General features: G+C 36.6%; 1 protein-coding gene across 4 annotated transcripts in view; it reads right to left on the reverse strand.

Annotated features, from left to right (window-relative positions):
• The window catches only part of LOC134527364 (histone-lysine N-methyltransferase EHMT2), a 162,144-nt gene that overhangs the window by 121,071 nt on the left and 26,410 nt on the right, over window positions 1-14,663 (reverse strand). For 2 of the 4 annotated variants that reach the window (XR_010074173.1, XM_063359985.1), the window contains exons 4-6: window positions 13,692-13,952; window positions 11,837-12,018; window positions 5,836-5,988 (exon numbers count right to left, since the gene is read on the reverse strand). Coding sequence is in view for 2 of the 4 variants with exons in the window: in XM_063359985.1 (XP_063216055.1) it covers window positions 5,836-5,988; window positions 11,837-12,018; window positions 13,692-13,952 (596 nt within the window). In the remaining 2 variants the exon portion in view is untranslated. Of the gene's footprint in view, window positions 1-5,766; window positions 5,989-11,836; window positions 12,019-13,691; window positions 13,953-14,663 lie in introns of all 4 variants that reach the window. The other 2 variants (XR_010074172.1, XM_063359983.1) reach the window with 1 other exon arrangement.

Raw genomic sequence — 14,663 nt, forward strand, 5'->3', positions numbered from 1 at the left:
CTCGTTTCCTGGGGTATAATTGATAAAGTGAAGAGTATGTGTTTTGATACAACTGCATCTAATACTGGATCACGCAAAGGGGCTTGTATTTTACTTGAACAGAAAATGGATAAAGAAATTCTTTGGCTACCATGTAGGCACCATATTATGGAAATAATGCTCGAATCCATCATACAAAACCAATTAGGACCTTTTTCAGGGCCAGATAATTTGTTATTTAAGAGATTCCAGAAATGTTGGTCATCGCTCAATAAAGAAGAATATCTAACAATTGAAAATGATGTAGAATCTATGTGTAAGATAAAGAATCTTAAAGATGAAATAATATCCTTTTCTCAAAAACAACTAAGTGAATATCAGCGAAGAGATGACTACAAGGAACTGTTGCAGCTAAGCATAGTATTTCTAGGAGGAGTTCCAGAAAAAGGTGTATCATTTAAGAAGCCTGCAGGTCTTCACCGTGCTCGATGGATGGCCAAATCAATTTATTCTCTGAAAATATTCTTATTTAGAGAACAATTTAAATTGACGAAGCTCGAAGAAAAAGGATTGCTTGATATCTGTATGTTCTCAGTCATTATTTACATAAAGTTTTGGTTCCAAGTTCCATCAGCATGTTCGGCACCAAGGTACGATTTAGAGCTTGTTAAAGAGCTGAAGAAATATGAGAAAGTCAACAGTGTTTTAGCAAAAAAGGCATTGAACAAAATTTGTGGCCATTTATGGTACATTTCTGAAGAACTGATTGCTCTATCTTTTTTTGATGATAACGTTGCAAATTCAACAAAGAAAAAAATGGTAGAAGCACTGAATAAAGAAGGAGCTGAATTCTCTCCAAAGCGCATCACTGTTGACCTGGACACTATTAATAAGAAAGGGCTGGAGGATTTTGTCAGCAGTAATACAAAACGATTCTTTTCCATCGCCCGAATTCGATTCAAAGTTTATTGAAAAAAAAGTTGAAGATTGGAATAAAGACGAAGAATATGTCAATATGAAAGAAATAGTGAAATCATTCAAGGTAGTAAATGATACTGCAGAGAAAGGAGTGTCCCTTATACAAGAATATAATAAAATTCTTACTCTTAATGAAGACCAGAAACAGTACATTTTATTACTTGTAAAATCATTCAGGCAGAAGTATCCAGACTATAAAAAAATCCACATTGTTGTCTGCCTAGTGGACTATAGCAGTTGGTTAGGTTTGTTTTGAATAGTTTTTAAAAGACTCTGTGTCTGAACGTATTTTTATTGCATCATTACGTTAAAACAAAAATTTATACTGTTCGTTAAGAATTATTTGCCAAATTGTGTTTTTTTTACCATTTACCAGTTATTTTATTATGTAATTAAAAACCAAATAGAGATAATTTTAGCATTTAAATTAGGTTTTATTAACATTTTTATACTGAACAACCACAAACAACTGGGTTGTAATAAAAATATATTAATTCCCTATAAAAAAAATATTTTTTTGAAAAATTTTAATTTTGCAATATTTTTTATAACTTCAAAGCTTGGTAGCAACCCCTAAAAATTGTCCAAAAAAATTGAAAAAATTATATTTTGTTTCTCTCATCAGGTAGAACAAAATGGTGGGGTGAACTACAGCAAAAATAAAAATAATTTTTTTTTTGGTCTTTTAAGCCTCACCCTACTGTACGCGTACGCAATACGACTCGATTCGTTGCTGTAACATAACATAGCATGTTATGCGGTATCAGAAGTAACAAGTAACGTAACGATACAATAGTAACGAGTACTAATTGTTATAGTAACGAATACATACGGGTACACTTTTTTTTCGTTACTTTTACACCTCTATCATTTACAGGCTACAATCGGCGTGATTCTAAATAAGTAATGCTCGCAGCGGGGCCCTGTCTTGCTTTCGTCGCCGTGAGGCAAGCTATGCTCGCTGTGGGGCCCCACCTTGTGCGGTGTTGCCAAGACGGCCACTTCATGCGCGTTGTTTCGTGTGCCAGACGCGTGGAATTGTGCGAAACGGTTTTTCATTTATTAAGGAAATTGTAGATGTTTTCTTATTGTTTTAGAACAAAATTACAGGTGTGTAATCTATCGCTATAGCGAAAATGAGCCCACACTGCATTCGTTATTCACGAAATTTTATATCCTACGCAGCATATGCAAAACTGACGGTGCCGACGGCAATTATCGTTATAGCGGACTTTACGTTATAGACCGTATTCGCTACAACTGACTTTCACTGTAATTTGACAATTATTAAAACCATATTTTACCTATTATTTAATAGCTATTCCCTTCTTCATTGCATTAACATAAGGCCTGTGTGAATATTTGAATTTTCGAATATGAATAGTTTATTCTTCGTATTCAATTCAAACTCGAATACTAACACTTCAAAATAATGAATATTCATTTGCTTACGAATATTTGATATAGCATACCTTGTGAGTTTGTCATATATCAACGATCACTGTTGAGGTTAAGTCATTTGTATGATATAGATACAACTTTTTTTAAATGTTTTAAAGGTATTTCATAATCACAAAACTGAACAATAAGTGAAGTTTTAAACATGCCAACAAATATTCTAATTTTTTTTTACTACTATCTCCCTAAACAGTCTCTCACCCCAGACCTCGCACACCAGCTCAAAAATTCGACCTGAAGCTGACATTCATAAACACTTGCATAAAATTTGGACGCTGAAAAATCATGTTAGTTCCAAATAAATCCAAATATCATCGATTTATTTACTGAAATTAAGTCTCTCGGATACCGATTGAAAACAGTTATTTATTAGCATTTTACGATTATTCACTAGACCATAAAAACAAGTACATGTAGAATTTAAAAACACGTTGCACATAACCTCTTCACTGATTTCTGAACAAACAAGTTTACTGTTCGCAGGTACTGAAGGATGAACGTTTAAGGATACCTGCAAACTGTGGTCAAAACTTCTAGTTAAATTTCGTAAGATGAAAACAGGTTGATGATAAAAAGTAGCACCCGGACCACAGCCATTAATAATATATATAATTATATCTAAAATATCTAAATACTTATATTATTTTGTGAGCCACTGTCTCACAAGTGACCTACTCGGTACCTCGTCCATGATTTTTTGTCTGAAGGTAACCTGATGCAATAGTTTGGCCAGTCGCATAATATTAATTAGAGAGAGACAGAGAGTTCATAGCCAAGAGAAAAAATGTTGAAAGGTGTGGGGCGGCTGTTGCTATGTGCCCATATTGGCTGAAATTTGTCAAGATATTTTTGTCATTGGTTCAAAATGATGTCACTAGTTTCCATGATTTTTCTTGTTGTAATTTTGGCCATACACACCTCACTATGAGGGGTTACAAGGGATTAGAAATTGTATCCTACTATGGTTTTGTAAGGGCTGTGCTGTGATTGGTGGAGAGATTACGCATCTGCAACGCCCGTCAGGCAGATGCGGCTGCGTAGCCTCGTCCAGACTATGTACATGGAAAAAAAAAATTTTTTTGTGTAGAATTATCATTCTCTTCTTACTATTCGAATTCAATATTCTTATTCGAGAATAATTTGATATTCGTAAAAACTGATATTCACACAGGCCTAATTAACATTCTATCTCATATCAAATACATACAGTAGAACCCTGTTATAATGAATCTGAAGGGAGTAGTTTATATGTTCACTATAGAGGGGAAACTTTATATCTGGGAACACTTTTACATTGGCAATACATACTCAAAACCAAAATCTTAACTACACGTAGGCCTAAGACAAGAAAAGAACGAATGAAAATACTCAAAGCAACAGTTTTATGAGCAAATGCAGATATTATTTTTAATGCACTATACATGTACAAACTTTCTATTAATGGTTTTTCAACATCTGCGTATTTTCCTTTTTTCAGGCGTTTAATAGGTACTCTGTGACGTATTCGCAGCTTGAGAAAGAAGATTGTTCAGCTTGTTTAATATTGTACTTAATGTGGATGTTGTAATTCCCAGTTCCTTTGCAAATTGACAACTTCTTCCCATCTGCTTGGGTTGTATAGAAGGCCATAATAAATAAAAAATAAAAAAAAATAAAAATATTAACACGTGCGGGACAGTGGGGTTAAAGTCTACCTTTTCAATAATGTCCAGTTTATCTCGCACAGATAATGCCTTACGTTTGTTACCGCGTTTTTCACCCATTTTATGTACGTATTTCTTATTGAAGCACATATGCAGCTTAATAAAATGAAATTCTTTTTACCGTCAAAAGTAAATAAACGAAAAATAACGAGTCTGGCGCATCAAAGAACACTACGTATCATTTAGTATCGCAGATGCTAAATCTGGAACGAAATTTTCTCACTTTCTATGGAAAAATTTAGTCCACAGAGTTCTATCTAGTGGTAGTCTTACGAATCTTACTCGATCAAAATGTCCGAAACGTGAACAATAAAAATGAGACGTAAAAATATTGAATTTGCTGCTATAATGTACATTCGTATTTGTGTGGCGGTAATTTATTTTTTATTTTGAAAACATATTAAATGTACACGCGTTCGCCCATTCTTTAACTATGCAGGGAAAACTATTTTTTATTTTCACCAAACTGATCACCATTTCTGGCTACACGTAGCATACCGAGGCCACTCGAATACGACTTGTTTATAATATGAACAGTGGACAATCGAGTAGCGTATTGCGGAGAAAAACTTCAATGTGATCCAGAATAGACGTTTTGTGAAAAAAAAACTTATTATATTAAAAAAAAAGTAAATGTGCATTACGTCGGCAAAATTTGTTCGTGGTACGCGGGAAAACGTATCAACATTGACAAAAGTTGTGCGCTATATCCAATAAATTAATACATAACCTCACATCATTTTGCCGGGACTGAGACGGAAATTCACAATAAACGGGAATTCATTATAGGCGGGTTCACTATAAACGGGTTCTACTGTATGTGATTAATGCTCTATTTACATAGAATGAATCAGAGCATCACATTGGGAGGTGAAAGAGAGAGACAGAGAGAGTGAGAGAGAATGGAAGAGAGAGTTTGGGAAGAGAGTATAGGACATAGTGTGTGAGAGAGTGTCGGGGAGATAGTGTGTGAAAGAAGGTGTGAAAGGTGTGAGAGAAGGTGTGAGAGAAGGTGTGAGAGAAGGTGTGAGGGAGAGAGTGTGTGGGAGAGAAAGAGAAAGAGTGTGAGTGTGAGTGTGAGTGTGAGTGTGTGGGAGGGAGAGAGAGTGTGAGTGTGTGGGAGGGGGAGAGAGAGTGTGAGTGTGTGGGAGAGAGAGAGAAAGTGTGAGTGTGTGGGAGAGAGAGAGAAAGTGTGAGTGTGTGGGAGAGAGAGAGAAAATGTGAGTGTGTGGGAGAGAGAGAGAGAGAAAGTGTGAGTGTGTGGGAGAGAGAGAGAAAGTGTGAGTGTGTGGGAGAGAGAGAGAAAGTGTGAGTAAGTGGGAGAGAGTGTGTGAGTGTGTGGGAGAGAGAGAGAGTGTGAGTGTATGGGAGAGAGAGTGTGTGAGTGTGTGAGAGAGAGTGAGTGAGTGAGTAAGTGTGTGTGTGTGTGTGTGTGTGTATGTGTGTGTATGTGTGTGTGTGTGTGTGTGAGAGAGAGAGAGAGAGAGAGAGAGAGAGAGAGAGAGAGAGAGAGAGAGATAAACTGACTATATAGTGAGAGGCAAAAATTTCTTATTTTAAAATTGTAGTACGAAGGATAAGATTGTGGTATAAGTTTGGCAACACTGCACAGTTACGATGACAGAGAGAGAGAGAGAGATGGACAGACCTCTGAGACAGTGCAGGGTTCATGCCAGGTTCGAGCATGCTGGACGAAACACTCAGTAAGTGATCTAACTTGTCCCTGTCGAGGGCCAAAGGCATCTCGGTCCGGGCCGGGATGCTCAGCAGGTCCGCGGGCACCAGCGGGGGAGGTATCGGATTCCACCTGTCGGGATCTGGTGCCAACTTCACCGGGAAGCTGCCTCCAAACGATATCTTTGCATGTGGACTGGAAGCAAAACATTAACTTTTGGAATCTAGATCTTACAGTCATTTTTAGCTACAACTAAACATATTATATCTTGACACAGCTGTTCTTACAGCCGTTACAATCAACATCATGCAAGGATGAGTAATGTTATGTTTATAGATATTTATGACAGAAGGATAGCAATAAATAACACTAAAAATGATGAGAATAAGTAGTGTTAGTTTCTGTAAGATGGATGATGAATGATGATGATGTGGTGGTGGTGGTGGTGGTGGTGGTGGTGGTGGTGGTGGTGGTGGTGGTGGCGGTGGCGGTGGCGGTTGGGGGGGGGGGGGGGGGAGGCACGGCGGCGGTGGTTGTTTATGTTGTTGTTGATGTTATGTTTTACATCGTTATTGCACTCCTCTACTAGTGTAAAAACTCAGCTGCCAGCTATGTTTGCTTTTATTTATCAACAACCAGTGGAAGAGTAAATTGAGTAACTTGTCCAAACTCACAGACTATTACGAGGGTTATTTTTTTTCAACCTCCGATCGGCTGTAATAAAAAAAGGGAATGAATTGGGAAATTATTTAATGTCAAAAGAAACGTACATCTTTACTCTATTTTTCCACATAATCACCGTGCAGATTGAGGCATTTGTCGTACCGATGCACCAGCTTTCCAATACCCTCTGCATAAAATGATGCCTCCTGCCTATTCAGCCACGTTTTAACAGTGCCCTGAAGTGTGATTACAGTTTCATTTCTCCATGGCATGCCCATTAATCGATACCCCAATCGCTCGTACACGAATCGACACGTCTCGTAGTGTTTACCCCCTTCCACCAACCATGTGGAGCGGCGAACTCACACCTCAGTTGTGTTTGATCACCCTCCTTACAGTCCGGATTTGGCACCGAGTGAATATCACCTTTTCCCCACGTTGAAAAAGTGGCTTGGAGGACGACGCTTCAACACCAATGATGAACTGCAGAGCACTTTTTAGATATATAAAGGTAAATAACTAAACACTGGCAGAACAGCGTCTACTGGGTTCTGCCAGCGATATAAATTATTTTGCACACTTGACATTCAAACAAAGAAGACAATATTATACTGTCTACATCTGATATCGAAAAAGGTCCCCTTCAACCTGTGTTCAGCCCGGGCAACGCCGGGTACTGCAGCTAGTTATTTCATATTTGCATATAACATTTTTTGCTTTACCCAGAGGTATAGCGCACTATACCCACAACCAACTGTATGGCAAGCTATAGCCTTTTAAATGAACACCAAGTCCAAATTTACTCAGAGGAATACAGCACCATGTGCACTTGGTGCTGTTTATCTCTAAATTTTTTAACAACGCTGTTCACCATCTTTACGCAGTGTTATTTACACCTGTGGATGTTTCTGGAACTATGAGAGGAAGGTTTTATTGTAGCCATTTTGATTGCTGTTCGAGACATTTAATGTTGTTTTTCAATAAAGTTGTAGTAGAATAGATACAAGATGGATTCAAAGTCTCAAGGGAAAATAATACTAATGTTACTATCATCTGATACGGCTAATGCAACTGCATCCATAGGTAAGTGATTGTTTTGTACAATTAATTTATTTGTAAAGTGTTATTTTTCCTTGCAAACATAACCTAATAATGCTAATTTCATGCATATGTTCCACTAGACCTAATCTCAACTATTCAGTATTTTATGTTCAGTACAGAGGTCTATAAAAAATGATACCTAGTGTTATTTCGCTTACTACAGATAACCTATAACTAGAGACAGGTGTTTTTCACGATGTGCGAAATCGCGAAATATTAACGAAATTAATATACATAAACTTAAAAATGTGAATTTATCAATTACTTAGAGAAATCATGAAAAAAATTAAGAAAAAACACACTGAAAATAGATAAACGTCCGTATTTTAATGACTTGATAACAGCAGTCGATTATAATCGATTGTTAATGACTTTCGATAGTCTAGGAAGTCGTATTCGTGTCACGCTATCGCCTCGCCAGAGTCGCCACTCGCCACAGTTTGTTAAAATGGCGTGGATGTAATCAAACGTTTTTGCTCTGTTTCTTTTTGTAAAACGTTGATTTTAAAATGGTTGTGACAGTATTTCACAGCGCGGCAGAATTGCGAGCGAAGGATTCTATGTCTTTGACAAAGTGCAAAAAATTCTCATGTGCAAGTACTGCAACGTTAGAATTGAGTGGCAACGGAAAGACACGGGCTTGAAACACATAAAAAACAGTGCCTCGCATAAAAAAAACAAGGAAAGTCAACAATCCAGTGCAAAAAGGCAAGATTCGCTGGAATCAGCCTTGTTGATGGCAAAAAAAGCAAAATTTGACAACAATGAGTTCATTATGTCAACAACTCGAGCTTTTATCAAAGCAAACATCCCAATTGAAAAATTGTGCAGCGGTCAGCTTTTACTGTCCACGCACGTTGGCTTTCCCCCTCCCTTCCCCTCCTCGATAGGTCTCCTTGTTCCTCCCCTCCTTTTTCCCTCCCCTCCTTTCCCTTTCACCCTCCCTCTCCGCTTCTGAGGTTCCTGCGACGGTTTTGCGACTGGACTAGGCAGTCGTCTTCGGGCTCAGCAGGGCGCGGATCTCGCTTGCAGGTATGGTTGGCGTTAGATTGTTGGAGCGCGGTGACCGTTCCATTAGGCCGTGTTAGCAACTCCTCTCCTTCTTGGTCAAATTTTTCTTTCGGCATGTCACTTCTAAATTTTGTTTCGGGTAACCGTTTGTATGTTTTTGCTCTGTGCCAACCATGCCAGTTTATATCTGTGCCTTGTACATTTTCTTTTTTGTGTCCGTGGCTTGCCGCGTTTGACTTATGTACTGCCCCTATTATTTTTTTTTTTACTGTGCTTGCCATTTACGATTCTTTTATGAGGTTCTGCCGGGCCCGCTGATGACGGCCGGTCCAGGCGTGAGGCGTAGTTTTTGTTCTGTGGTATTCTCGTCGCGCAGGCTGGTCGTTCCCTATTTTAAGATAAGCACTAGTAGACACGGGTGTTTAACTAGGTCCTTGCGCGTGTATGTGCGGTGTTCATTCTTGAGTTTGAGTCTAGGTGTTTGCTTTTTAGTTTATTTTTTCATGTGCCCTAAGTACGGTTTGTTACGAGTAACTGGCTTACGTTATGAATCGCTACGCGAATTCTTCGTCTTTCTTTGTAAGGGCCCCTTTTGCCTAACCTGATACTTCGTCATTACGAGTGTCGTTTGACTCTGCGTGTGCACGCGAGTTTGTAGCGCTTTTTTTTGTGTGTCACTCTTAATTTTACGGGTGCCTATATGACAGTATTTGGGTAGTGATCTTATGAAACTACTTGTTGTATGTTCAAATTCGTGGTAATAAATTGATAAATTGAAGAATTGTATCTCCTGATTGAGGGCTTGGGACTCGTCTTATTATTGAGCTACGCCTTTCTAGAAGGTTTTAGTGACCTTGAGCCGCAATGACGTTTTCAAAGTTTTTAAATTGTATCCTTCAACATGACTAGTTTGCCAAAAAAAAAGTGCACATGAAGTATCAAAGAGACTTTCAATTTTGGTGGACTAAGAAATATGGCATGATAAATCAAAGCAATAAAGCAGTGTGTGTTTTATGTTCTTGAACAGTGGTATGTAGAAAATTGTCTATAAAATGGCATTATGTAACAAATAAAAAATCTCTTTGACAAACAGTGAATCAGAGCAAAAGGAATTTATTGCATGTGCATTGAAAGAGAGGAATAGACAATCAACACCTAAGAATAAATATGTTAGTAAGGATTATCATACAAGTGCCGCAATTTATCGGCTGCAAATATTACTGCCCAGTATGATAAACCTTTAAATATGGGTGAATTATTGAAAGAAGCTTGGTTAGCATGCGCCCCTTCATTTTTTGAAGATTTTGAAAATAAAGATAAGGTAATTCAGAATATCAAAAATATTCCTTTATCTAGAAACACAATAAGAGAGAGAATACTAAAACTGGCAGAAAATGTAAATGCTATGTATTGACGAAAGTACTGATGTAACTAAATCTGCTTGTTTAGCGGTTTTTGCTCTATATTGCATAGCTAATGACGTCAAAAAAGAATTAATTGTGTTAACATCATTGCCAACAACTATTAAGGGTACAGATATTTGTATGGCTGTTAAAAAATCACTAGCCGAGAAAGAAATTCATTTCAGTCAAATTGTTTCGATAACAACTGATGCTGCTCCAAGTAAGAAAAAAATATGGTTTAATCAGTACATTTCAAACACACATAGGACCATCAATTCTTGAATTCAATTGCATCATTCATCAACAAACCTGTGTGTTAAGGGTGGTTTTGCCTTCCTTGAAAATATATGATGGCAGTAGTTACAAAAATAGTGAATGTCATATCATCGCAGGCTTTAAATAAACAATAATTTGATGCTTTGTTGGATGGAATCAACTGAGTTTATAATGACTTACTGATGTATAATAATGTTCACTGGATGAGTTGTGGTAATGCACTTCAACGATTTATTGATAGTTTGAAAGAAATCAAGCTTTTTTTAACAAATGAGGGAAAAATCTAACAATACCCTCAATTAATGGATGTTATGTAGCTTTCAGAATTAATGTTTTTTACAGACTTGAGCCAGCATTTCAATGAATTGAACATAAAGCTTCAAGATACACATAAAACAATTACCGTCACGATAGATCTCATTCGTTTTTTTTTTGAGGCTAAATTGCAAGTAAACAGTAATGATATTTCTACCAAAAACTAAAAGTATTTCCCAAACTTGGAAAAAAAAAACACCAAAGATTTATATTATTTAGATTTAAATGAAAAGACAGACAAAGAAAAGGTCACAAAAGAGTTTAATTCGATAATTCATTCATAAATTGAAGAATTTTCAGCAAGATTTTGTCAGAGATGTGACTTCAGTGGATAAATTAAATTTGTCTAAATTTGATTAGTTGGAGATTGAAATGCAAGTGACTGTCAGTCTAGTTCAATATGGATTCAAATATTTATCAAATTAAGGGAAGAGTTGGAATTAGGTAAATGAAACAGAAGACTACCGGGCAATATGAGTAAAAATGCCAATACCAAAATTATGGAAATGTGGAGTTCAATTCCAGACATATTTAGTTGTCTGAAGAAGTTGGCTTTTGCTATCTTAACAATATTTTCATCTACCTATGAATGTGAGTCATTATTTTCAGAAATGAATAACATTAAAAACTTGCATCAAAAATGTTTGTCAGATGACTCCAGTTCAGCTTGCATTCAGCTAAAAATAACAAAGTACAGCATAATATACAATATTTAGCATCTAATTTACCTCATCAGAAATCACACTAACCTATTCTTTTAATTAAATAGACATAAAATAGTAAATATTTTGATTGCTGTACAAATTTTGAGTTGCGAATTAAAAGTTATTAAGTTAATAGCACCTTGATTTATTATTATTATTATTATTATTATTATTATTATTAGGACTAAGTCAAGATTCTTTGATGGCACATCATAGCTACATTATTTTTTTCATAAAAAATGGCACATTCACCAATAAAGGTTCGCCATCCTTGCAGGTCATAGGTACAACTCTGCTGAAAAATACAATGAGCCTTCTTGTAACCATTTAACTTTAATTCCCTAACCTAAAATATAGTTCACAGAATTTTTTCCAAAATTCTAAATTCCCTGACAGTTCCAGGTTTCCCCTGTTTTCCCCGCAGCTTAACTACCTGTATAAACATCACGAGTTAGACTGCACCATTAATTTTAATGCAAGTGGAAAATCTAATCAAAACAGCTAAATGAAAGCGCTCTGAAATGTGTATCAACTACCATGTATATTTGAGCATATGAAACAACCACTCACTACTTGACGGCTGACTTCTGCTGGGGCAGGAAGACAGGGTTCTTGGCAGCCTGCATGGTCACGAGGAAGTCTGTCACAGCGGGGGTCTCCACCCCACAGTGGGGGCAAACAGCCACTTGGTCGATCATTCGACTGCAGCTGCGGTGGTACAAGTGCTGGGAGGAGCACATCACAAACCTCCCCTACAAATAAAATGCAACAACATTTGGTCAAAAATTCTTGATACAAAAAAGGTTTTAAAATATATTTGACTAAAAATCATTAAAAATAAATATATTTTATAACTATGTAACTAATTTTAAATTACCTAAATGACAAATATTCTCTATAAATACAAGTGAATTGACTCTAAAAAAAACTAAAGTAACATTTTATTTACTGGCACTTCAAAATACTATATGAATTAAATGGAAAACCTGACATTGAACCTTTTTACAGTGTTTTACCATTAAAAGTTTCCATGGTTCAAAGGTACTTATTTTTTTGATATATTAGTGAGAAATGTGTTCACATATGGTTTAAGCTTTGAAATCAGAAATTTTCTCAACATCTATGGTAAAAACATTTACCAACACCCCATACGAAAGCAATCATAGCTGTTTCTGGGAGTCACAGTTTCAAATTCTGTTTTAAGTATTATTTTTTTCTACTAAGAGTTTCCTTGTTAAAGTGTTGGGCTTGATGTTATATCCCAGAAGAAATTTCACAGTGTTGAAAATCCACACAAAAAATTTTTTTTAACATATTTCAATTACAATCATGATAAAAAAATGTTATGACCTATATTTGCCAACTTCATTATTCTTAGCATATTAAATGCACTCGACATAAAAATATCTTAGAACCATGAATCTGTAAAAAAAAAAAAAATTCTGACTTTTCCATGACTTTCCATGACCAAAATTACAACATTTTCTGTCCAATTTTTTAAAATAATTGAACTATTTTGAAATTTTTTTTTAAAGAAATAAAGATAATCCAGCTTCTATCATCCCTATATCTGTACTAGCTCAAACTAAACCTTGCATACTAAAATACAATTTGGAAAAAGAAAGTGTTCAAAGTCTGGGTGATAGCAAACAGAGAATGACATTTCCACCTCAAATTACTATTACTGAGGAATTTCCATGACTTTTCCAGATTTTAAACTATATTCCATTACCTTCCCTGAACAATTTCCACTTCCTTGACTTTTTCCTGACTTACCAAGATATGGACTCGTTGTAATACCAAACAAAAAAAGTTTCAGAAACATGGAATTAACCAAACCTGAAATAATATTGAGATGAGTTTTGGCAGTCCCATACAAATAAAGGTTTTACTAAGAACTGTTATGTCATGTCAACATTACAAAAATAAAATACTTAACAGATTGCATATTTCCTACAATACCAGAGATCACTCAAGATGTGATGTATATTATTAAAATACTATTACCAATATTATCATGCCCTTCCCAAATTGATGGTATTGAGAACTGTAAAAATGTATTAATTATAATTTCATTTTTGAGATGTTACTGGATAGAGTCACTCCATAATTAAAGAGCTAAAAATTCTTTATCAAAATAGTTAAATAATTAATCTGAATTACTACAGTAAATGTTATAGCATATAACAGAAAAAACAAAAAAACAGAATTCCCTGACTTTTTCTTGACTCCTCCATGTCTTAAATATTGTTTTTTGTGGCAAGGTATTATCATTTAAATTATTGGAATAACTAATTAATTAAAATAATTCCCTGAAATTAAAAATATCACCAGTCAATTACCATTCTGTTAAAAGTAATATATTAATGAAATTCCTACATATATGGATCAACACCAATGCAGGAAAGGTGTTTGATATTTGCACCTGAGTACAGAACATGCCACAGCCGGCACAGCAGCCATGCCGCAGCAACCTCTGCCTGTGCACCGCGCACAGCAGCTGGTACTGCAGCGCCGTGCTGGCGCGCAGCATGCACGCTTCCCCCATCCGGATGGCATTGTAGCAGCCGATGCTGTGGCCATCCACGCTGTCTACGGCCTGGCAGTACAGATCTGAGTCCGACTCCTCCACCGTGACGTACACTCTCGACTCTGCCTGGCACAGGCAGAGGGCCGCAGTCCTCGCCTGCCGTCCAAACACACACGCATGCACGCGCTTCACTAACTGAGGACTTGGTCACATTAGACTGGTTTACCAGCAACAGCAAGCAGCGGCTGGTAAAAGGTTCACACCACTGTCAGTAGCAGCGGCTGGTAACAAGTCAGTAGTGCCAGGCGTGTTGTATAAAACGTCTTCTTCAGGACCATTATGAGACTTTCAAATGGCTTTCAATGATTTTAATTTTTTTCAAAGATATCAGAGAACCATTTAATTGCACAGAATTTAAATCGTCCATCGTTTTCTTGGAAGCTGAGTCCTTACTGTCTCTTTTAAGATATTCAGTGCAAAAAGTGTCCCATTAACACTCACAATTCCTAATATATTACTATTTAAAAAAACTTTAAATTGATCTCCAGATTAATTTATCTCTGTCAATGCGAAATAAAACAAAAAATAAGAAGCACAAAAAATCAGAAGAAATACACTGAAGGCACTGACTGGTTAGTGGGTCGGTGCCAGCAACTCCCTGCTGCTCGCTGGTGGCTGCTAGTTGAGCATGAGCCACTTGAAACAGCGCTGACAATCGCTTACCGCTATTGAGTTCACACTACGCCCTAAGTTGGCTGGTAAACTAGCCTAATGTGACCAAGGCTTTACAGTCGTCGTAGAAGTGTAATATTATTTTAGGCTCAAAAAAATTACAATTTTCACAGTGAAGTCCATCACAGATGTCAG

This window comes from Bacillus rossius, chromosome 1, assembly GCF_032445375.1.
Source record: "Bacillus rossius redtenbacheri isolate Brsri chromosome 1, Brsri_v3, whole genome shotgun sequence".
NCBI lineage: Eukaryota > Metazoa > Arthropoda > Insecta > Phasmatodea > Bacillidae > Bacillus > Bacillus rossius.